Here is a 20,051-nt window from a genome sequence, read left to right on the forward strand (position 1 = left end):
GTGTTGTTTTCTTTTTGGTTTAATTGTATAAACATGGTCAACAGTCCGGCAGCTTTAATCTGTCCTACTTAGATATTTTTTGGAGGCACAATTTGTGGAACATGCAGCAGAAGATAACTTTTTCTGGGCTATATGCACTCCTGCAAAGCATTAAGACCTAACAATATGCTGCCATAAAGTGATGGTACATTACTTTATGGCAGCATAATCCTGCAGCTCAAAATCCTGCAGCTCGAAATCAGCATTGCTTGAGGCTACTTCTAATCCATTTTTAATTATTTTTTTATATTATTTTATTTAAATAGTCCAAGTTTGTCATAGTATCTCTGCCGCCTGGTCGCCATAGTGACCGCACATATTTTTGCATACTAGTTTACACCTGCTTTTCAAACATGCTAAGTATAGATGCAAATAAAAGCACCCAGGAATGTGGTTTGGGTTTAATGAATCAAATTGTGAGTGGTAAGTCATTACATTTGCGTGTCCTTCTTGTAGGTTTTAGTGCTTTCTGATGATCAGCATGCAGTTTCCATATTCATGAAAGAAGACAGGCTGAGTTTATTCTGTTGGCTGTTCTCAATGTACACAATTCTGTTTGAGTATTGCTTGTAGATTAGGTTTGCACAAAATATCAAGTTGGTACCAAACCTTTAAAAGATCAGGCCCACGGAGTTATCGTGGGAATGCTCTCAACTGTAAGCATATGGATTCCTTGTCTTTGGTTTAAAGTTTCAGTCAAATAGTAGTCCAGATTGCTTAAAAGCAGTAAGATAGTTCATCATTCATGTGTTGATTGAATGCCAGTAATACACTGAAAAACTCAATAGAGAAGCAATATAAACAGTCTATGATGCCAACTTCTTTGTTGTCTTATTCATTTATTTAATATTAGTCCTAGCAAGTTAGAAAACAGATCTTATAATTGTTTCACTTACGGTTGTTCCACAGGCCTTATTTAAACTTGTATAAAGATTGCTGCTAAGATGAAATGCATTAAAAGTTGAGAATACAACACAAATTTAACTTGCTGAAGCATTTTAAGAACTAAGCTTCTGTTACATTTAATTATAACAACCTGTGCCGTGGGAGCCAGGCAACACACTACCACATCATAATGCATGCACAATACACTGCCCAGCAATCCTCTTTGGTTTTGTTCTAATTTCAGGCATCTTTTCTGTAGAAACATCCCATAGTAGAGCAAGAGCATGGAAATGGAGAATAGCTCACTGAACACTGTCATTATAAAGTCTTTTGTTCATTTCACTGATACTAAGAGGCTGCAGGTAATAATGTAATATGCAAAACATGGGTTAGAATGTGGGGTAATTTTTTATTTTACTGGATTTAGATCATGAAATAAAACATTATCAAGCTAATTTAAAAGGCAGAACAACAAAGAGACAAGAGTTCACTTCAGTATTTCTTCAAAGTCTTTGTAGTTGTGGGAGGATAAAACTGTGATTCTAACCTGTCATGTTTATGTTCTTTGTGCCATGTACAATTTGATTAGAACAGCCAACCTTGGCATTTTACACATGTATTGTAAAAAAACTAATCCAGAGCCAACAACGAAAAGTGAAGCTGCCTGGTGTCTTAAGAGAAAAGAGTAGAGCCAAATATTTTTTTTCCTGTTGTAATAGAAACAAATTTATTTCTGTAATAGAAGAAAAGAGCACAGATAGAAACTTAACAACTTTTGACATTAAATATTTAAAGGTAGTTAGTGTATAGTCATTTTGCTAACTGTGTTATTATGAGTGTTTAAACTTTAAACAAAACAGATGACAATCATATCTACTTATAGATCACACACAATGTCTTTGGCTTTCTAAAGCCAAACACATTTCTGTGTGGAGCAATAAAAGCTCACTTTTACCTACAACACTGCATGATGATGTCACACATTGGTTATTCAGCTACCATTAGCCTCACAATCAAAGAGTGATGGAACAGACTGTGAATAGATTACAGGATGTAAATAAGTTAAACAATATTAAACAGGGACTTCAATATACATCTGGCATACTTCTCAGGTTAGAGACTGTAACATTATGGACATAACTATCCAAAAGAATACAGTCGAGATTCAGCAAGTAGTCCCTCTAGTTGTAACAAAAGTCAGATTTTCTTTAATGATCATGATTATTTCTATACAAGATAGTATATGCATACCACTAGCAACAAAACTCCATCTCACCCAGCAGCTGGCTGGACAACAGTTGTGATAATGACCCAAGAAGCACTGATAAAGCTTTTGAGACCGTTATTAATGGCAGAGAATATTCCTTAAATGTCACCATTTGTAATGCAGTTCTCAGAATCATAGTTGCTTAACCACACCCCAAGTCCAGTAATTATATACAACTTAGGTTGTTATTTTGACCTGCCATGAATGCTCTTGGACTGGATGGCTGGTGGATAAAGAGCATTTCTTTTCTTCTATGTAAGGAAAAAGCCTCCTGGCTCAGATCTGAAAACAGTAGAAACTGTAGCAAAATACACAACATTAGATCAAAAGTATATTTACACACACCTGTCTACATGTTATTATAGAGCAGTGACAGCACAGCTAGTATGCTTAAAGTAGTGCAACAAAAAGTTGGCAATAAAAACAGGGATCACCTCTTTGTCAAAATTGTTTCACATTTTATATCAGTGGCAGTGAATTTGACTAAAGTTGAAAACCGTAAGCATAGAAAAGTTAGCCATGGCTGCTTACAGATATACCCCTTTTCACAGATCTATGACTTCAATTTTGAGCTACTTTTCTTATTACAATCGACTCAGACAACAAAGTGTGGTTGTGCCAAGCCAAAGATAGCTTCTGTCTGTCCCGTTGTGCCCCAGTTGGTTTTGTGGGAGATGAACTTGCCTACAGCAAGATGTACTGGTGCCACGAGAGTGCTCAGAGGCTCTACAGTATCAAGTGTAGCATGGCTAATGCATTTTTCATAAGACCGGGAGGGCGGGCTTATAGGTTAAAAACGCAAGAGGCCTAGAGCTCAAGAGACACTGTGAAAGGAGGAGGAGAAGAAAGAGAGAGTGTTGCTCAGACTCTGATCTTCATCCAGTTGAAGATTTCGCTTCTACTCTCAGACTTATTTACCTTTTAAGTTGCCTGCCTCAAGTTAGTCAATATATGAAGAAATGAAACTTTCACAGAGAAGTCTCACCACTTTGGAGAAAACAGAAACAAGCTGCGAACCAGAACTACTTTTATCTATGAAGTTAGCATAGCTTAACAAAAAATTGCACATATGCATCCTGTTATGCAACTACAACTTCCTAAGAGACATTTACTAGTACCTTGATGAATATAAATTTATTATTCATCCTGGTTTAATTTTTACTTTGAGTCTCTTTGGCTCTGAAGAACATCCGAGACTTAGTTGGCTAAAGTCTTCACATCCTTATGAGACTACTAGTGATCCGCTGTCATATTTTAGTTAAAGCTGAAGTATGTAACTTTTATAACACATTTTTTGCATATTTGTTGTCACAATGTTGTGACAGTATGGTTTGAGACAAAACATTTGTGAAAAAAGTACAGCTCTTATGCCTTCTCCCGCTTTACTTTAGAGGTTACACTACACATTAGTTCATGTTAATGTAAACAAAAATCCTTCATTAGAAAAACACTGTACTTTGCCTGTAGAGCAATACATTATTAATTATTTCAGCAGATTCTAAAAGAAGCCAAGGCATTTGTCCATGGAATTTATCCACAGAGAATGTGGGCCATGTAGCAAGCCAAAAATTCAAAGCAAACAACTCGTTTTAGAGAATAATGTCTTAAGAAGACTAAAGTTAATGTTAAAGAATTACCAAGTCAAAACCCTGACCTTAATCTTATGCAAATGTTTATAAACAGAAACACACCACACTGCCTCTTCTATCTCAGAAAGAATATATGTGCATTACCATAAATGTCAGACAATATCAAGGGTTACGGATAATATTCTGCACACAACACCTTTCATATAAAATGTGTTCTAGTCTTAATAGAAAAAAGTCTAATTTATTTTTAGATTTCTCTAAGTAGTAAAGATGGGAGTCGCACATCTGCTGTTTTCCTCATCTGTTAGTAGAGAAATGCACATAAAGCAAACTAAACAAGGCTTGCAGCCCGAGGGCTCAACTGGGAACATCTGCTGAAAATCATGATTTAGTTGGTTGTTGAGTTTCAGACTTTTAGAAAACCAATAAAAGTTTTAGATCTCAGCAGTGAAAATACATTTCCAACATGAAAATATAGTAGCCAGATACCCCTACAGCAGGAGGTGTAAGAGTTGGGTTAAGAATAGATGGTGCCTCAAATCTTGTTAGAAGTGATCAAGAATTATGCCAATGAAAGGCAAATCAAGCCTAGTATAGTTAATTATTCCTCTGCTTTTTTATTGTAAGTTAATAGCGTGGGATGTGAAGATGTGACAGTCACTTTATGTTCAAACTACAGGTAATGAATGTTCAATTTATAGATTTACAGTTTTTGTATCTGTCTGATTCACAGATGATATGTGTTTTAATCAGTCTTTCCTCATCTCCTCCTTCCATGTGTGATTCTCAGTCTGCTTCAGCATTGTAACACAAGGTAAATGTCGATCAAGCAAAGGTGCCCTTGAGCATGACTTTCAGTGCTGCAATGTTTGTTTTCTTCTTGCTGCACAATCCAGCTGTGAAGGTAATTTTATGTTGGTAGGTGTGTTACTGTATGAACTTCCAACAGTTGTGTTGTGTTACTGAGACTCACCTGTGTGAAAGGCAGCGAGAGATAATCAGAGGTGTGAGAATGACTGAGAAAACAGGTAAATGTTGCAGCACAAAACAACACTGATGTAACACAATGTAAAGAGAGTAGAGATGTGTGTGTTTAATTATGAGTAACGCAATCAGTTGCATGTTGTATCTCCTCTAGTCATCCAAATTTGCAATAAAAATCACCACAGTTAAGGTAAAGGCTTTTTATGAGAAGTGTTCGTTGTTTGCACTTTAATCAAAAGACAAATGGTTGCAAAATTATTCATGCTACAAGCCACAAACTTCAAAGTGTTATAGTGCTTTTTTATGTAAATGTGTTTATATATATATTTTTTTATCTCTCTTGGCATGTTTAGGGTCGTTGTTCTGTTAGAAGGTAAAGCTCCATCTCTGTTTCAAGTCTTTCCCAGCTTGTAATTGGATTTCTTTCAGAATCGATTTGCATTTAGCTCCATCCATCTTCCCAACAATTCTGCACAGCTTTCTTGTCATTCTAAAGAAAATTATGTGTTTACGTGTGGTGTTGTTCTTCAACCACAGATATATAGGGTCTTGCATTTTAGGTCAACATTTTCCATTTTTGGAGTGCGTTGCAGTTGTCCTGTCAATAGATTCTTGGGTCTGACCTGTGGATCACTGTAACTCATTCCGAGTTAAAATGTCCCTCTTGGCTGCTCTTTTGATTGATGCACTCCTTTGCTGGTCAGTTTAAGTGGTTGCAGTTGTGTTATTCTCTTTCCATTTCCAGATGATGGATTAGACCGTGCTCTGTGACATGTTTAAACCCTGAGATATTGTATTAGAAATTAATCCTGGTTTAAAATTCTCCACAACTGTATCCCCGACCTATCTGTTGTGTTTCTTGGTCTTCATTATGCTCTCTTATCTAATGATTTCTACATAAGGGAGAAAAAAATACATAAGTTGCCTTTGATTAATATTCAACCTCTTGTCCAAAATCAAATGTGTTCCTACATCAGAGGAGCTGACACTTGTTAGAAGCATAAATTAATTGTCTCTTTAAAACCTACAGCAACATTTGGAATAAATCAATAAACGTTATTTACGCTGAGAGATGCTTTTCCCCTCATGCTTTGAGATTTACTAGACGTGATCTAAACTTGGGAATATGACACACTGTGATCCAAATGTTATCATCAGACTTTCTGATTTTATGTGCTCAAAGATATAGAAATGAAGTTAATATTCTTGATGGGAGTTTTTTTTCTGGATATTACCAATACATCCCAAGAATTAAAAATAGCTTTTATATTTATTTCTATTTCTTATCTACCTCTTCTGTTTGTGACAGGCTTTATCCTTGTGACTGATGATGTGATGGAAGCCCCGAGGTTTTGTTTTCTGTTGACCCTTCTTGTAAAAAAAAAAAAAAAAAACTTTTTATAGACCATTGCTCCTTGAGACATATGCTCGGTCCCCACACGATGAATTATGTAGCATCACAAATCACCAATCTGGGCGTCCATCTGCTGACCAAATTAAAAATGTAAGATACAGATGTTGCAGACAGAAAATCATTTAAGTTTGCTCTTTGATATTTTAATATATACATGTGACATTTGAAAGAGTCCATCACATTTGTGTGACAAGACCCAAGAACATTGATGGACTACAGTGTCTCTAAGAGATCTTTCACAGTCTGCCAATGTTACAGTTTCTCCACAGCTGGACTAATGTACTACATGTTAATGATCTAATCTAAATAAATGCATTTCTGATCGATTAATCTAAACATGCATAATCTGTCACTAATGTATTATATATTTGTTAGTTGTGATCTAATCAAGCCTTATTTGAATTGTAAATTTCAAAGGTGCACATTAACAAGTTAACAGCCCTGTGTGTGAGAGATTTACTTGGAAATGGAATTCGCTCAGCGAACTCCTCCATTTCCTGTTAAAAGAAGCTCACAGGTTTTACTTCTTAGTGTAAGTAGAATTTATTTCCGAACCTGTCCTCTGTGGTTAGAGAAAAAGAGTGGCAAGACATTACGTCAGCTCCTCTGTGCATTTTCTAAACTCAAATGTTTTATTCTAAATTGCATTGAAACATTTTATGGAATTATAGATCATAAACACATCCTATGACATCTTAGCTTATTTGGTCATTAATCAGCCTTTACTCCATGTTTACATGTCTCTAGGGACCATTTGTCTATATAATATATATATATGATACATTGGCATGCTAGTTTTGTTATGTTTCTATTTGTTGTTTTGCTACAGTGTACATCATAGTGTTTGCCATGTGTGATTTACAACAGCATAGTAAACACAGTGATCATAGCATAGAATATTGGCTATTATGAGTTCACAAGTTTGTAGCTGAAAGAAATAATAATAGATGTCTGGAAAATCTCATTTTATTTTTCACATTATTGAAAAAACAAAAAAGAATAGAAAATGTTAGTGAGACATTCTTCTGCTGTATCAGACCAGAAAAAATATTTCTGAACGTACTTCCTCACGACCTCTAGCAATTGTCTTTTTACCTAATCAAATGTGCTATCATTTGCATCATATTTCTGTTTTTATTTGACTTGACCCGTTGCCTCTATGGTGATGGTGATGATGAAAGTGATGACAGAATCTCTGTACTGTTCTGTCTTTAGAGGCAGCACTGAAACCTAGTGTAGACAGAAACTGGCAGTTATTATTGTAGTATTTCTCAGTGGACTCCTTGGCAGTCATGATATAATGGGCTTCTGTTATGAAATTTATTGCTGTTGTTAAAAAGGGATTTAAAGGCATCCTTAAATAAACTGCTTACAAAATGGGTCTTTTTCTCTCTGTGACTGGAGCAAAGTCTCTATCTGTCTACCATTTCTAGACTTTAAGTTTTAAAGATTCATTTCTGGTTTTGTTTACATTTTACCATGTTAAGGTAAATTTGAGCACTCAGCTCTGGTGTGCTTGATATTTCCATAGAGAAAGCTACTGAAGGCCTGGGTGGTAGAGACAGGAACTTTAAAAACAATCTAAAAGAGTCAGATGACCTTTGTAAAACAAAACAAACAAAACAATACTCACACCCACTTGTAGAATTGGAAAGACTTCAGTGTTATGCTAGATAACAAAGATGCTGTGAGAAAAATGGATTTGGAGCCTTCAGGGTTTCTTTTTGTTCCCATATAAGAGGAAAAGTGCTGATCTGTATTCTGTCTTCACTGATCTTTGAGACATCCTGTGCAACTGAGCAAAACAGGTTCTCAATCCTGGCTGTGGATTTTTTTTTTCTGGTTTCCCTGCTGAGCTTTGCTCAATATCTGCACAGTAGAGGAAATTCTCTTCTTATGAATCTTCCTTGTTGAAAGACAAAATAAGGTCAAAATATTACTTTCTTTCAGACTGATTACCTATCAAAGAAATATCCTAGTTGATTAGGATTCTAAAACAGCTACCATGGCTCAAAAACCATGAAAAGCATTGTGGTGTGATTGATATGTAAAATCATGTTATTTTAATTCACACTATAATGTATAGTTTATTCACATGCACACCTGAGGATCAGTCAGTGGACTGTCTACAGGTAATATCTACAAATGGAAGAATACAGAGGAGACTTCCTAGAAAACAGTTTTAGAGTCCTGCAGGCGTTTTACATATATCAGTGATATATGTAAAGTGCCAGAAACCATACATTTGTGTAATTTGCAAATGCACAGATATTTTCCTCTCCTGTTGGAAACCTGCAGAAATTTAGGGAGATGGCCACAAGGTTTTAGTAAAACAAATGTTAGAATATCTGAATATAACCAAATATACATTGTTTGGAAACTAAAAGATATCTTAAGATATAAATGTACAGATAAGAATTGAAAATATAAGAATTCTGTGTAAGTACCTAAAGACACATTTCTGGATGTAATACTACAGCACAAAATCAGCCTAAAATGTGAAATAATAATTTAAAAACAATAACAATTTTGGTGAAAACAAGATGTGAACAAGAACATAGATTGATTAAGATTCTGCACAGAATCCAAATTAAACTAAACTCCATTAAACTTCGGTTGATACTAATTGAGGATCTTGCCAAAGGACACAAATTCCTGTAACATTTTTACATTTTGGCCACAAAATTGTGTGTACTTTACTTGTATATGAATTTAAACAGGTAGATATGCTCTGATTTCCCTAAATAAAGTGCCATCAATTGCCCACAGAAGTCACCTACAGACGTCAGCTGTGTGTAATTTCATCTAATTGTTAACAGCTGCTCTGTGGAGGTTTTAGCTCAGAGGTTTGTTAGTGAGCAATTGTGAGCAAAGAGCATCATGAAGACCAAGGAGCACACCAGACAGGTCATGGATATAGTTAAAGCATGCTTGAAACATGCTTTATATAATGTCTTTTGAACATCTCAAACCAAATACAACTATTTACAGGTTGTTACAAGCCCTGTAGAAGACACAACTAAGATGCACTGGTTAGATGGTGCTACATGCAGAAGACAGTGGGAGGCAGACAGCTAACATTGCATATCACCCTGAATGTGCCACCCCAGCAGCAAAATATGGAAATTGAAGTATCATGCAGGAGGATGTTTTCAGTAAGATAGGATAACGAGAACTGAGATGATGGGTGGAGCTAAACGCAGAGAGATCCTGGAGGAGACTTGCTAGAAATCGCACAGAACGTGAGGTGGGTCCATGACCTTATTAAGCCAGAGTTATTGGTGTATAAACCGAGGGGATTCAAGTGGTATGCACACTTTTATAGCACTGTATGTTTTATAAATGATGATTTTCACAAGTAAAAAAAGAAAAGAAATATTGGCTGCTGTAAGTTTTTGCATTGGATTAAAGTGTTTCTTACATACTTGGCATTCTATCATCTAATGCATTAAAGTCCAGTGTAAAAGTTATATGTTGACATTAAAGTCATTACAATTTAGTGATTATGCATTTTGCCAAGATGGCATATATTTTGATTTAATTTTAGCTTACATTGTTTTAATTAGAATGTTTAGACAAAACAAAAATCTCTGCAAAGAAAGCTTACAAAGATTTGTTATTCTCTACAAATTCAAGACTTTTCTAGAGGTTGTCTGTAATCTTCAGCTGTGCATAAAATCAGAGCTGTCATATTCTTTAGATTTCATTTCTTTTCACAGTACTGCTATTAGCATAAAAATATTGTGAGCTTATAGAAGTTCTTGTGGTTTTCATCAGGAAATCTGATGTCATTCTGGGTTTTTATCTTCCTCTTCTTTTCCTCTCATTTATTGGAAAAGCTATAACCCTTCAGTAATTCGCTCCTGGGAATGCACTAAGAGTGCCCTCCTCCTCTCTTTTCCTCATATGTTCATTGCTTTGTGTATTCCCACTTGCAGTCTCATTCTATCATAAATGCTTTTTAAACCACTTGACTGGAAAATTGACTTGGCATGTCAATTTGGCTGAACTGCCCCAGTCAAGGCTCTCGGTTCGTTTGCGTCTGTAAATGCTTTTGTTATCGATTGTGTATTCTCCCTCCACCCCCTTTTTATTTCTTGAAATACACGTGTGTACTTGTTTTTTTCTGCTGGGAGAAAAATTCTACATTTATTTCATTGCTATTCAACCAGGTATTGCCAACACGAACAAGGTCACTGAATACTGAAAGTGCCAGTGTAAGATTGATTATGTTTAGTTCGATTTTATGCTGCTAATAATGCAAGGAGTCTCTGTACTGAGTCAGAAAACACCTCTAAAATTAATAACATTTCACCTGCACTGGCTTAAGGCAGGAAAAGAGGATGACTATTTAAATGGAAACAGGAAAATGAATCTTGACATTTAAATTACAATGCTTTGTATTTAAAGGATTTGTCCTTTACAGATTGTTTCTTTCTGCTTTTTTTGCCACATTTTTAAGATTATCAAATAAAATATTAAAGATGAGCTGAAAATTAGGAAAGCTATGGAAAGCTATGCATAACAAACCTAATGACTGCTTGCACCACTTCTGGTGGTGACAGCTGACATCAAGCAGTTTGTAGTGCTGCTGCTGCCTTGCAAAAAAAAAAAAAAAGAACCTGGGTTTGAGTCCCGACTTGGGGTCTTTTTGCATGTTCTCCCTGTGCTCTCCGGCTTCCTGCCATGTTCCAAATACATAAGCTAGGTTATGGTCTCTCTAAATTGTCCTCAAATGTGAGTGTGTGTTTGCATGATTGTTTGCCCTGTGTCTCTCTACGTTGCCCTGCAATGGACTGGCGATCTGTCCAGGCAGACCCTCACTTTTCCCTCAATGACCACTGGAGAAAGACACTAGTCCTGCTGCGATCCTGCAAGGATAAGTGGATATAGCTGACAGATGGATGGAGTCTGGATATGACTGTATGGCCCACTTTTCTTTGCAGAATGAATATAATTCAGACATATTGGACAGTATTCCAGCATGAACAGGCTGTTCAAGATCATGGCACAGTATATCAATCAGATTTAAGTTCAGACATTGACATGCCACTCCAGAGAAAAACTTAATTTTGCTTTCTTTCAGCCACTGTATCATTGTCCTGTTTAATCTAATTGCTCTTGAGCTTAAGGTCATGAAGTGTTGACCAGACATTGTCCATCATGAGATTTTACTAGTGAAAAGAATTTGTAGTTCCATCAATGAAGGCAACTTGTTAAGGTCCTAAAGAGGTAAAGCAGACCTAGGGCATAACACTTTCCCCAAGCATGTTAGACAGTCAGTATGATGACCTTTTTCTCAAATGCAGTGTTGGCTTTGTGCCTGAAGCAACTGTCTTCCATACAGTCTCAATTTTCTGATGCCAGTGAGCAGAGTATATTCCTAAATCTTGGGGATAAATAATCTAGATGTTTTTTTTGGCAAATGTTGGTTTTTAGTCAGCAGTGGTATTTTCCTGTGAACTCTGCAACTGATGTAATTTTTGTTTAGTCTTATTTTTATGTGAATCCAAGGCCTGCAGTGCTTTAGATATTGTTCTGGGTTCTTTTGTGACCTCCTGGATGAGTAGCTTATTCTCTGTTAGAATAATTTTGGCAGGCTGTCTACTCCTGGGAAGGTTCACCACTGTTCCATGTTTTCTTAATATGTGGATAATGACACTGGTTTACTGGAGTTCTAATTTCTAAGAAATAGCTTTATTCCAGGCTGAATTTTTTCAGTGACTTTGCTTCTCATTTTTTCTTTTTCTTCTTTACATTGGTGTGTGTTGTGTTGCTCTTAGAAATCTTTTACTTTAAGTGGACTATTCATTCTACAGGTCAGACAGAAATCAGCTCTGGGTGTGGTTAATGAAATTAATCAAATTAAAAATCTGGTTTATCACATGTTTTTAGATTGGAAAATCTTGCTTTCCTTTCTTAATAATAATAAAAAAAAAGACGTTTAAAAACTAAAGTTTGGGGCGTGCTGTGGTGGTGCAGGGGGTTAGCACACCCCACCCTTGAAAGCCCCAGTCCTCGATGTGGACGTCACGGGTTCGACTCCCGGTCCCGTACTTCGACCTTTGCCGCATGTCTTGCCCTCTTTCCTGTCTGCCTACTGTCGCAAAAATACAAGCCACTAGTGCCGCAAAAACTCTTCGGAGAAGAAAAAGAAAAACCTAAAGTTTGTATTGCCTCTGGTTTCTTTGGGCTCATTAAAATGTGTTTGATCTGAAATATTTGAAAGTAAAAACAGACAAAACTTCTTAGAGGACCCTTTTGACCATTGACACGGTTTCCTCACTCTTTCTTTCTTTCCCTCTTCAGGTTTGTGACTACCTTCTTGGTGCCATGAGAGAAAAAGCCCTTCCAATGGGCATATCAGCAGATACTCTTCACCGATGAACATTTGTTACATCAATCCATTCACCAATTTGGAAATCATCAACATAAGAAACATATCTTTGACTTCTTGAACTGTGTTAAAAATGGAGAACCTCAATGCTTGTGCTACTGCTTGGCACATCTATATGTCAGGATAAATGGATTTTCAGAGAAGAATCTTTTACCTTCAGAACATCTTCTGCAAAGTATGTTAGTGAAAATGACAGACCCAAAGTTTATGCTGAAGTCAGTGAACTGAGCATCAACGATCCACATGAGCTCATAAGTGATTTAGCAGCAGCTGATATCACCTGCAGAAACAAAAGAATGATGGCACTCATATAGCTGCGCCACGCCAGCGTTGCCGTGGCTGGTCGTCACAGGACGGCCACTTCTGTCTGCCATGACCCGGCTGATGTTGGGCCGGACTCTGGAGCGCATCTGCAAAGGCGTCCTGCTGCTCTGCCTGCTCCACTTCCTCATCATGATGATCCTGTACTTCGACGTCTACTCACAGCGATTTGACCTTTTCAGCCGCTTCAACAACGGCAGAAACGGGTCCAGGAATAACGGGAGCGGAACGAGCAGCGGACATCATTATTACTACTACAACCTTTCGAGACCAAATGCGACATCAGCCACTTACCTGGCTGCTGCTGAACAGCTGGTCCCGAGTGTGCAGCCTGAGAACAATCAGACACCTTCTCCCAAACCGCTGCCACCGTGTCCGGAGAATCCACCAGGCCTGGGTGAGTAACGACGTTCTGAATTTCTTGTGGTGCTTGATGTGGGGTTCTAAATCTACTTCTGTAGATTCATTTGCTTTGTGGTACAATATATGACAAAGGTTTAAATGAAGCATGGTACTCGGGGTTGTGGTTATCCTTGTACTCCAAAGTGTGCTTGAAATATTCCACACACTGTTTCATATACTGTGTGGGGAGGAAAGCCAAGACTTCACATTATGCTGAACACACAATTTACACTCTATAATAAGGTTGTAGCGCCGTTATGCAATGGGGATCTTTATATATATATATAACTTATTTATTTAGCAGGAACAGGGAATCTAGCCATGGTTGATAGGTAAATGGATGAGGGGAAAAAAGACAAATCCTATAATAACTACAAAAACCTTGGGACAGGAGCAGAGATTCACCTTTCATTTGGACAATGACCAGAAATATTTAGTTAGATCTACATTAATGTTCGCAGATTCTTTCCATTCAGTCTAAGTGAATTTAAGCAGCAGTAATTGCAACTGGGCTGCACAGTGGCGCAATTCGTAACACTGTTACCTTGCAGCAAGAAGGTCCTGGGTTCGATTCCCGGCCCGGGGTCTTTCTGCATGGAGTTTGCATGTTCTCCCTGTGCATGCGTGGGTTCTCTCCGGGTTCTCTGGCTTCCTCCCACAGTCCAAAAACATGACTGTCAGGTTAATTGGTTTCTCTAAATTCTCCGTAGGTGTGAGTGTGTGTGTGCATGGTTGTTTGTCCTGTCTGTTTCTGTGTTGCCCTGCGACAGACTGGCGACCTGTCCAGGGTGAACCCCGCCTGTCTGGAACATTGGCTACCAGCACCTCCCGACCCCATTAGGGACAAGGGTACAAGAAAATGGATGCAACTAAAGATGACTATTATTGAGTCAGAGGTTTGAATATAAATGCTTCCTATGTAGAGTTTTAGTTGTACAACCTGTACAAAACTATTTGTTTTTTCTTCGTTTTGACAATTAAGTTTTTTCTATTTGTTGGTCTATCGCCTAAAATCCTGGCAAAATACACAATTTATGGCTGTGATGCTACAAAATGAAAGTGAAAAAGTATGAATAAGATACAGTGCAAGCTCTGTCCATATGTTTGATTGAATCTTATAGTGTTAAAAAGGATTTTTTACAACTTTTTCATCTTTGATTTGTTTAGTAGTTCAGTGTTTAGGCTTCTTGCTCGTAACTAGATTCACTGCAGAACCTGCACTGTTAATAGGGGAGGATGTGCACATCATTGATTGCAGTCATGAATAAACTGATAAAACATGGATCAAATGTATTTAACTTCCAAACTTAAGATTAAAAAGATTATATTAAGTCTAAAAAAGAAAAAACGTATCTCTCAGTTATTCCATTTAGGACAAAAATAACAAATGGAGTATGTTTTTTCTAGGTCAGGCTAGAACATTAAATGGTTTTACCAGGTTGTATTTCAACCTGATAGACTCGCAGTGGAGCTATTAGATGAGATTCATGAAGTCAGATCTAAAGCCTCTCTGTAGAAACATAAATAGCAACACAAGCAAACACCAGAGTTTTAGTGTTTCTCTTCAGTGCTTTCTTTTCCTTGCATGCAACTTATAGATGAATTACTTAAAATGTTCAACGCAAATTGGAATCAAGCTGCGAGTATCTCAAGTGTACTAGTATAGAGTATAAAGTTTGCTGTAGATTTATTACATTAAAATGGTTTCTATAACTTATGAATGTTTTCAACAAGTCATAAAAATATGGATTGAATTCAGAAGAACACATGGTGAATTCACCTTATTAAAGCATGAATTTCTATAGAGTTCAAGTTAAATATTTACATGCAGTCTATTAATATACATACTTTTTTCCTGTTTGTCTAACATTAAATAAATTAAATCAAACTCCCATTTTAGGACAGTTATGATCAATAAAATTATTTTTTTAGCTTTAAATACAGAAATGTACTTGCATTTCCATAATATTTGGTTGAATTGTTTTTCAAACATATGACTTGGATTAAATGATTTGGACATCCTTTTCCAAAATTCTCACATTAGGTTGCTGGAATTTTGACTGTGTCTTTAATTATTCCCATCATTCAGGTCTTGGGCAGCCTGGCAATTGGCTTTCTACACAATTCAGCTCAATTCTCATCTCCCGTCAGTGCTTCGTTCAGGATTTCTCCCATTGAGAATTAGTTCTCCAGTTGAATTTGAACCTGGCCGATATGTGAACAAACTGAGGGGTTTTGAATGATTCACGTTGATTTTCTGGACTACTTTAGAACTGTAGTCTGACTATGATTGTAGTTTGGCAATTGCAGTGGAGGAAGTGAAGGAAGCCATTCATTCTGTGTTGGTCATGTTTCTTACTACTGAGGAATTAAAGTTGGACCAAGAGGAATGTAAAAAAAAAAAAACATTTTATTGTTAGAGAAGATATCATAAATATTTTGAGAGCATAAAAGGCTAATTTTGTTCATAATTGATTTAGCGCATACTATACAATATTTTTAAACACACTTTACATGACAATAATTGCTTTGCTTTCTGAATTGTCCTGACATTTGTGGTTATTTTAATGTTTTCCTTTTACAGTTTCACTGTGAATACGGATTGGTTAATAAGAATGTTTCATATTCCCACCCAGTGGTTGATTTTGCATTAGGTATGCACTTGTCAAGCCCCTTCTTTCTTGCTCCTTGCACCAAATAAAATGTAAAAATTAAATCATAGATTAAATTCAGCACATACACTAGGCTCAGGGGGTTCAGGAAGCCTATGGGCAGGGAGCCTATGGGCAGTTCACAACTGCCCATAGGACCTATATGAAATGCTACCACTGTCTCCACCATCACATATTTTAAATCAAAATCAGAAACATGCTTGTGTATTATTAGGTTAATAACTATGACTGTATAGTTGGCTCTGCTTGTGCATCAGTAACAAACTCAAAACATTGATCCATGGATGATGGAAAGGTTTCTTATCTACTCACTCTCACTTTGTCCCTCATTATTGATTTCTCTGGAGGCTGCTTTCCTTTGCTGTACCGTTGTCAATGACTGTGACCAGTGGGGCTTATGATTTTTCTCTAATTCTGTCATGAGTACTTTCATCCAGTCCTGAAACACTTGATTAATTTTATTTTATTGACTAGTGCATTTAAATGATGCAATTAGTTTTATGCAGCTTTTAAAGGTGTACATGCAGGTTAAGGTATCTGTATTTTTTCAAATGGAAGACTAGAACTGTGGGTCAAAACTAATTGGTTTACTTTGTTTAATGAAGACAGAAACACTTACTTTTAAGATTTAAAATTCAAAATAGAATTTTGATAGTTGTCATAAAATATAATGTGGGTTTTGAAGACAGTGGTGCTGAGGAATAACAACTCTTTTCTTAAGTATCTTGTTGTGGGGAATGTCTTGTCCTGCATAGGGAAGGTTTACTCTTCCAACTCATCTACTGACTTACTACTTGTGTGATTAGTAATGTAAACTTGAGTATTTATTGAGTTTTGTAAAGTGTTCATTTTGTTCCTTTTCCCCCTGGTTCATTTCACATTTAGCAACTCTTTGCTGATAGAAGACAAACATTTTTTATCCAACTCCCATCTGTTCTCTCTCTAAATGAGCTTTGTATACTTAATCTCTCACAATCATATAGTTGCAGCATCAATGTTGTCCTATTTTCTTACTGATCATTGCTTTCCTCATTTGCTAATGAGGCCCATATCGTGATTTGGAACAGGTATTAAGAGATAAATCTGTCACATTGATTTGTCTGAAGATAGGGCTTTGCGGATCCCATTATTTGGCTTTGAATTGGCCGAGTCACCTAGTCTGGGTACGGCATTCATGCAGGGCACAGGTGTACTCTTGTAGCTTATCTCTGGCCTTTCTCGATGATGGAGTGGCTGCCTCAGGGATGTAATGAGCAGGGAGGCAGAGAGAGACTGAGAGAGTCTGTTTTTCAGTCACAGGTGCAGAAAAGGAGAGAAGAGATCTAATGGATGGAGGTATGATGGTTGGGTACGAAGAGAGACAGGCAGAAAGTTGGAATGTGCTGAAGGAAAGAACAGCAGGTGGAGAGGTGAAGGGGACTGAGAGGGAAAAAATGGAGACCTCGAATCGAGACACACAAACACACTGTGCTAAAGGGAGAAAGAGAGAGAAGAGAGATAGGGGAAGAAATAAACAAACAAGCCCTTGGCTGTCTCACAACACCAGCTGACAGGTGCTATCTGTGAGTGGCTAGTATCCACATTTTATATCCTGACTGCATGTGTCTCTCTGTGTGTGTTCACTTGTTTGTATCTAAATGTGAGTAGGACTTTTGAATGTTCAAATTAGTCATTTGTAACTTAAGAAAATTCTGCTAGTGATCGAAAACTTTTTTGTTTTTAGTGAAAAAATGTAGCAAAACATTTTTGTTGTTGTTGTTAAAATCACCTAATATGCATCTGTCTTGTAATCACTGAATGTTTGTACCAAACCCATCTGTATCTGATATTTTCAGTTGGATTACCAGAAGGTTCTAGTGATGCCAGTTGGACAGGAACCAACAAACCTGTAGTAACTTTGCGGAATATTGGAATATAAAGTCATCAAATAATATATTTTTTTTTTTTTCTTGGGGTTTCACTTACTCTCGAATCAATATGAGTAAATACAATCACAGGGGGTTTTCAGACGTGATATGGTTAGATAACACAAGTAACTATTAATTAGTCAAAGCCTTGTAAGTTTAGGATTATTGATTTAATTTTAAATAAAATGTGATGGATTCAGTTAGTGGAGCTCAATATGCTCAAAAAACACATACCGGTAAGTATCTATTTCTCTCATTTATGATTATACACATACACCAGGTTCTAGATTCTTTAGGCTACATTTCCTCCTTAGAAGTCAAGTCTTGTTTTATTCATAACTGAAGTAATTTGACTGAAATGGCATTCCTGCTGAAACCATGATATTATGTGAGTGAGCCCTGTGAAGGAATCATGAGGGGAAAAAAATAAAAATGCAGCTGCTAACCCTAACCCTACATTTAGACCACTTTAAAAAGAAATTTTAAAAAAAGGTACTTACTCTGTCTGAATGCAAAAGAATAAAGTGGATTCCACACCCTTTATCAATGTATACACACAGTTTTTAGAGTGCATGACATGTTACATTCGTATTTATAACGCAAAAGAATGTGATGTTTCACAAAATGTACTTCATTTTCTGCCATTTCCATGCAATGTGTTTTTGGATATTTACCTTTGAATTGTGGGCTGCACAGTGGCACAGTTGGTAGAGCTGTTGCCTTGCAGTAAGAAGGTCCTGGGTTCGATTCCCACCCCGGGGTCTTTCTGCATGGAGTTTGCATGTTCTCCCTGTGCATGTGTGGGTTCTCTCTGGGTTCTCCAGCTTCCTCCCACAGTCCAAAAACATGACTGTCAGGTTAATTGGTCTCTCTAAATTATCCGTGTGAGTGTGTGTGTGAATGGTTGTGTGTCCTGTATGTCTCTGTGATGCCCTGCGACAGACTGGCGACCTGTTCAGGGTGACCCCGCCTCTCGCCCGGAACGTAGCTGGAGATTGGCACCAGCAACCCTCCTGACCCCTCTAAGGGACAAGGGTGAACAGAAAATGGATGAAATTGAAATTGAATTGTGCTTTATTGATACATCAGGCAGAAGGAAATTGAAAGAAAATGTGAAGGAGACATTTTCACATTTTGCACAGCAATATATCTGATGCCAGTTTATAACTAGATATTGTGAAGGCACTTTCTAATTTCTTCTCAGGATCTGGTTATAGAGTAAATGAATGTTTTAATTATAATTCCCTGTTTTGGCTGTTGTAGCACCCCGTGTAACCACTCATGCTTGAACTTGTATTTCTCTCAAAGGGCTACTGCGTCTACATTTTCATTTGATGATATGTGATTCTATACAAGCTGAGTCCAAATTCTAGATGCAGTTTAAAAGTCTTTAAAAGTGTGAGGATTTTATTTCCATCTATGTTCTAGGAGAGAGTTGCCAGCAATCACTATCATTAAGTTTCCTCATCTTTCACTTTCATCATTTGGTGAGGAAAAAACATCAGTTCAGTGACAGAGGAAAACAGCTTGTTTTCTTCACTGGTTTCAATCAAGCCAATAAAGAAGTCTTTTTTCTTCACAAACACATTGCTATGCACTCCCACGCAACAAGGAAGCTGACGCAGCCGTGGGCATGAAGGCGAGGGCTCCTGACAATCTAATGGCTGCTATAACTTCATTAAAATGGCCCCGTTCTATTCCTTAATGCCATTCGCCTCTTTCCGCAGGATGGTTCTGCTACGTTTGTGACTTTGATCTACATGAGGAGGGATAATTAAACCAATTGTACGTTTTCTAGTCATTCAATTGTTCCTTTATAGTCAGGCTAAGTGCGCATTTGAGAATCGACCTCAATTTTTCTGAAAATGTCTTTGACTACTTTCACCTAACCTAATTTAAAACAAAGAAGACATTAAAGAAAAGCTATGTTGTGATCTTGGCCAGGTGTTACCCACTATCCTTTATACCATAAGCTGTGACCTCTTTCAAGAAGTGAAAGCAGATAATCTGGGTCTACCACTATATGACAACAGCCTTTTCACCTCTTCAGATAAATGCTAAACATATCATATTTAAAAAGTTTATAGTTTTTGTAAACCTCTTTTCTCAAAAGAATTTTTCCCTTAGACCATTAGACTATTTTTCTCTGTGGGTAATGGCTGTTCCAAAGCTGT

At 37.1% G+C, this 20,051-nt stretch overlaps 1 protein-coding gene across 3 annotated transcripts in view; it reads left to right on the forward strand.

Annotated features, from left to right (window-relative positions):
- Positions 1 to 20,051, forward strand: part of b4galt2 (UDP-Gal:betaGlcNAc beta 1,4- galactosyltransferase, polypeptide 2) — a 147,850-nt gene that overhangs the window by 13,493 nt on the left and 114,306 nt on the right. The window contains exons 1-2 of one of the 3 annotated variants that reach the window (XM_044134021.1): positions 9,050 to 9,425; positions 12,488 to 13,293. In XM_044134021.1, the coding sequence (XP_043989956.1) occupies positions 12,948 to 13,293 (346 nt within the window). In that variant the 5' untranslated portion in view covers positions 9,050 to 9,425; positions 12,488 to 12,947. Of the gene's footprint in view, positions 1 to 9,049; positions 9,426 to 12,487; positions 13,294 to 20,051 lie in introns of those variants that run through there. The other 2 variants (XM_044134023.1, XM_044134022.1) reach the window with 2 other exon arrangements.

The sequence above is a fragment of the Gambusia affinis genome, linkage group LG12 (assembly GCF_019740435.1).
Source record: "Gambusia affinis linkage group LG12, SWU_Gaff_1.0, whole genome shotgun sequence".
Classification (NCBI taxonomy): domain Eukaryota; kingdom Metazoa; phylum Chordata; class Actinopteri; order Cyprinodontiformes; family Poeciliidae; genus Gambusia; species Gambusia affinis.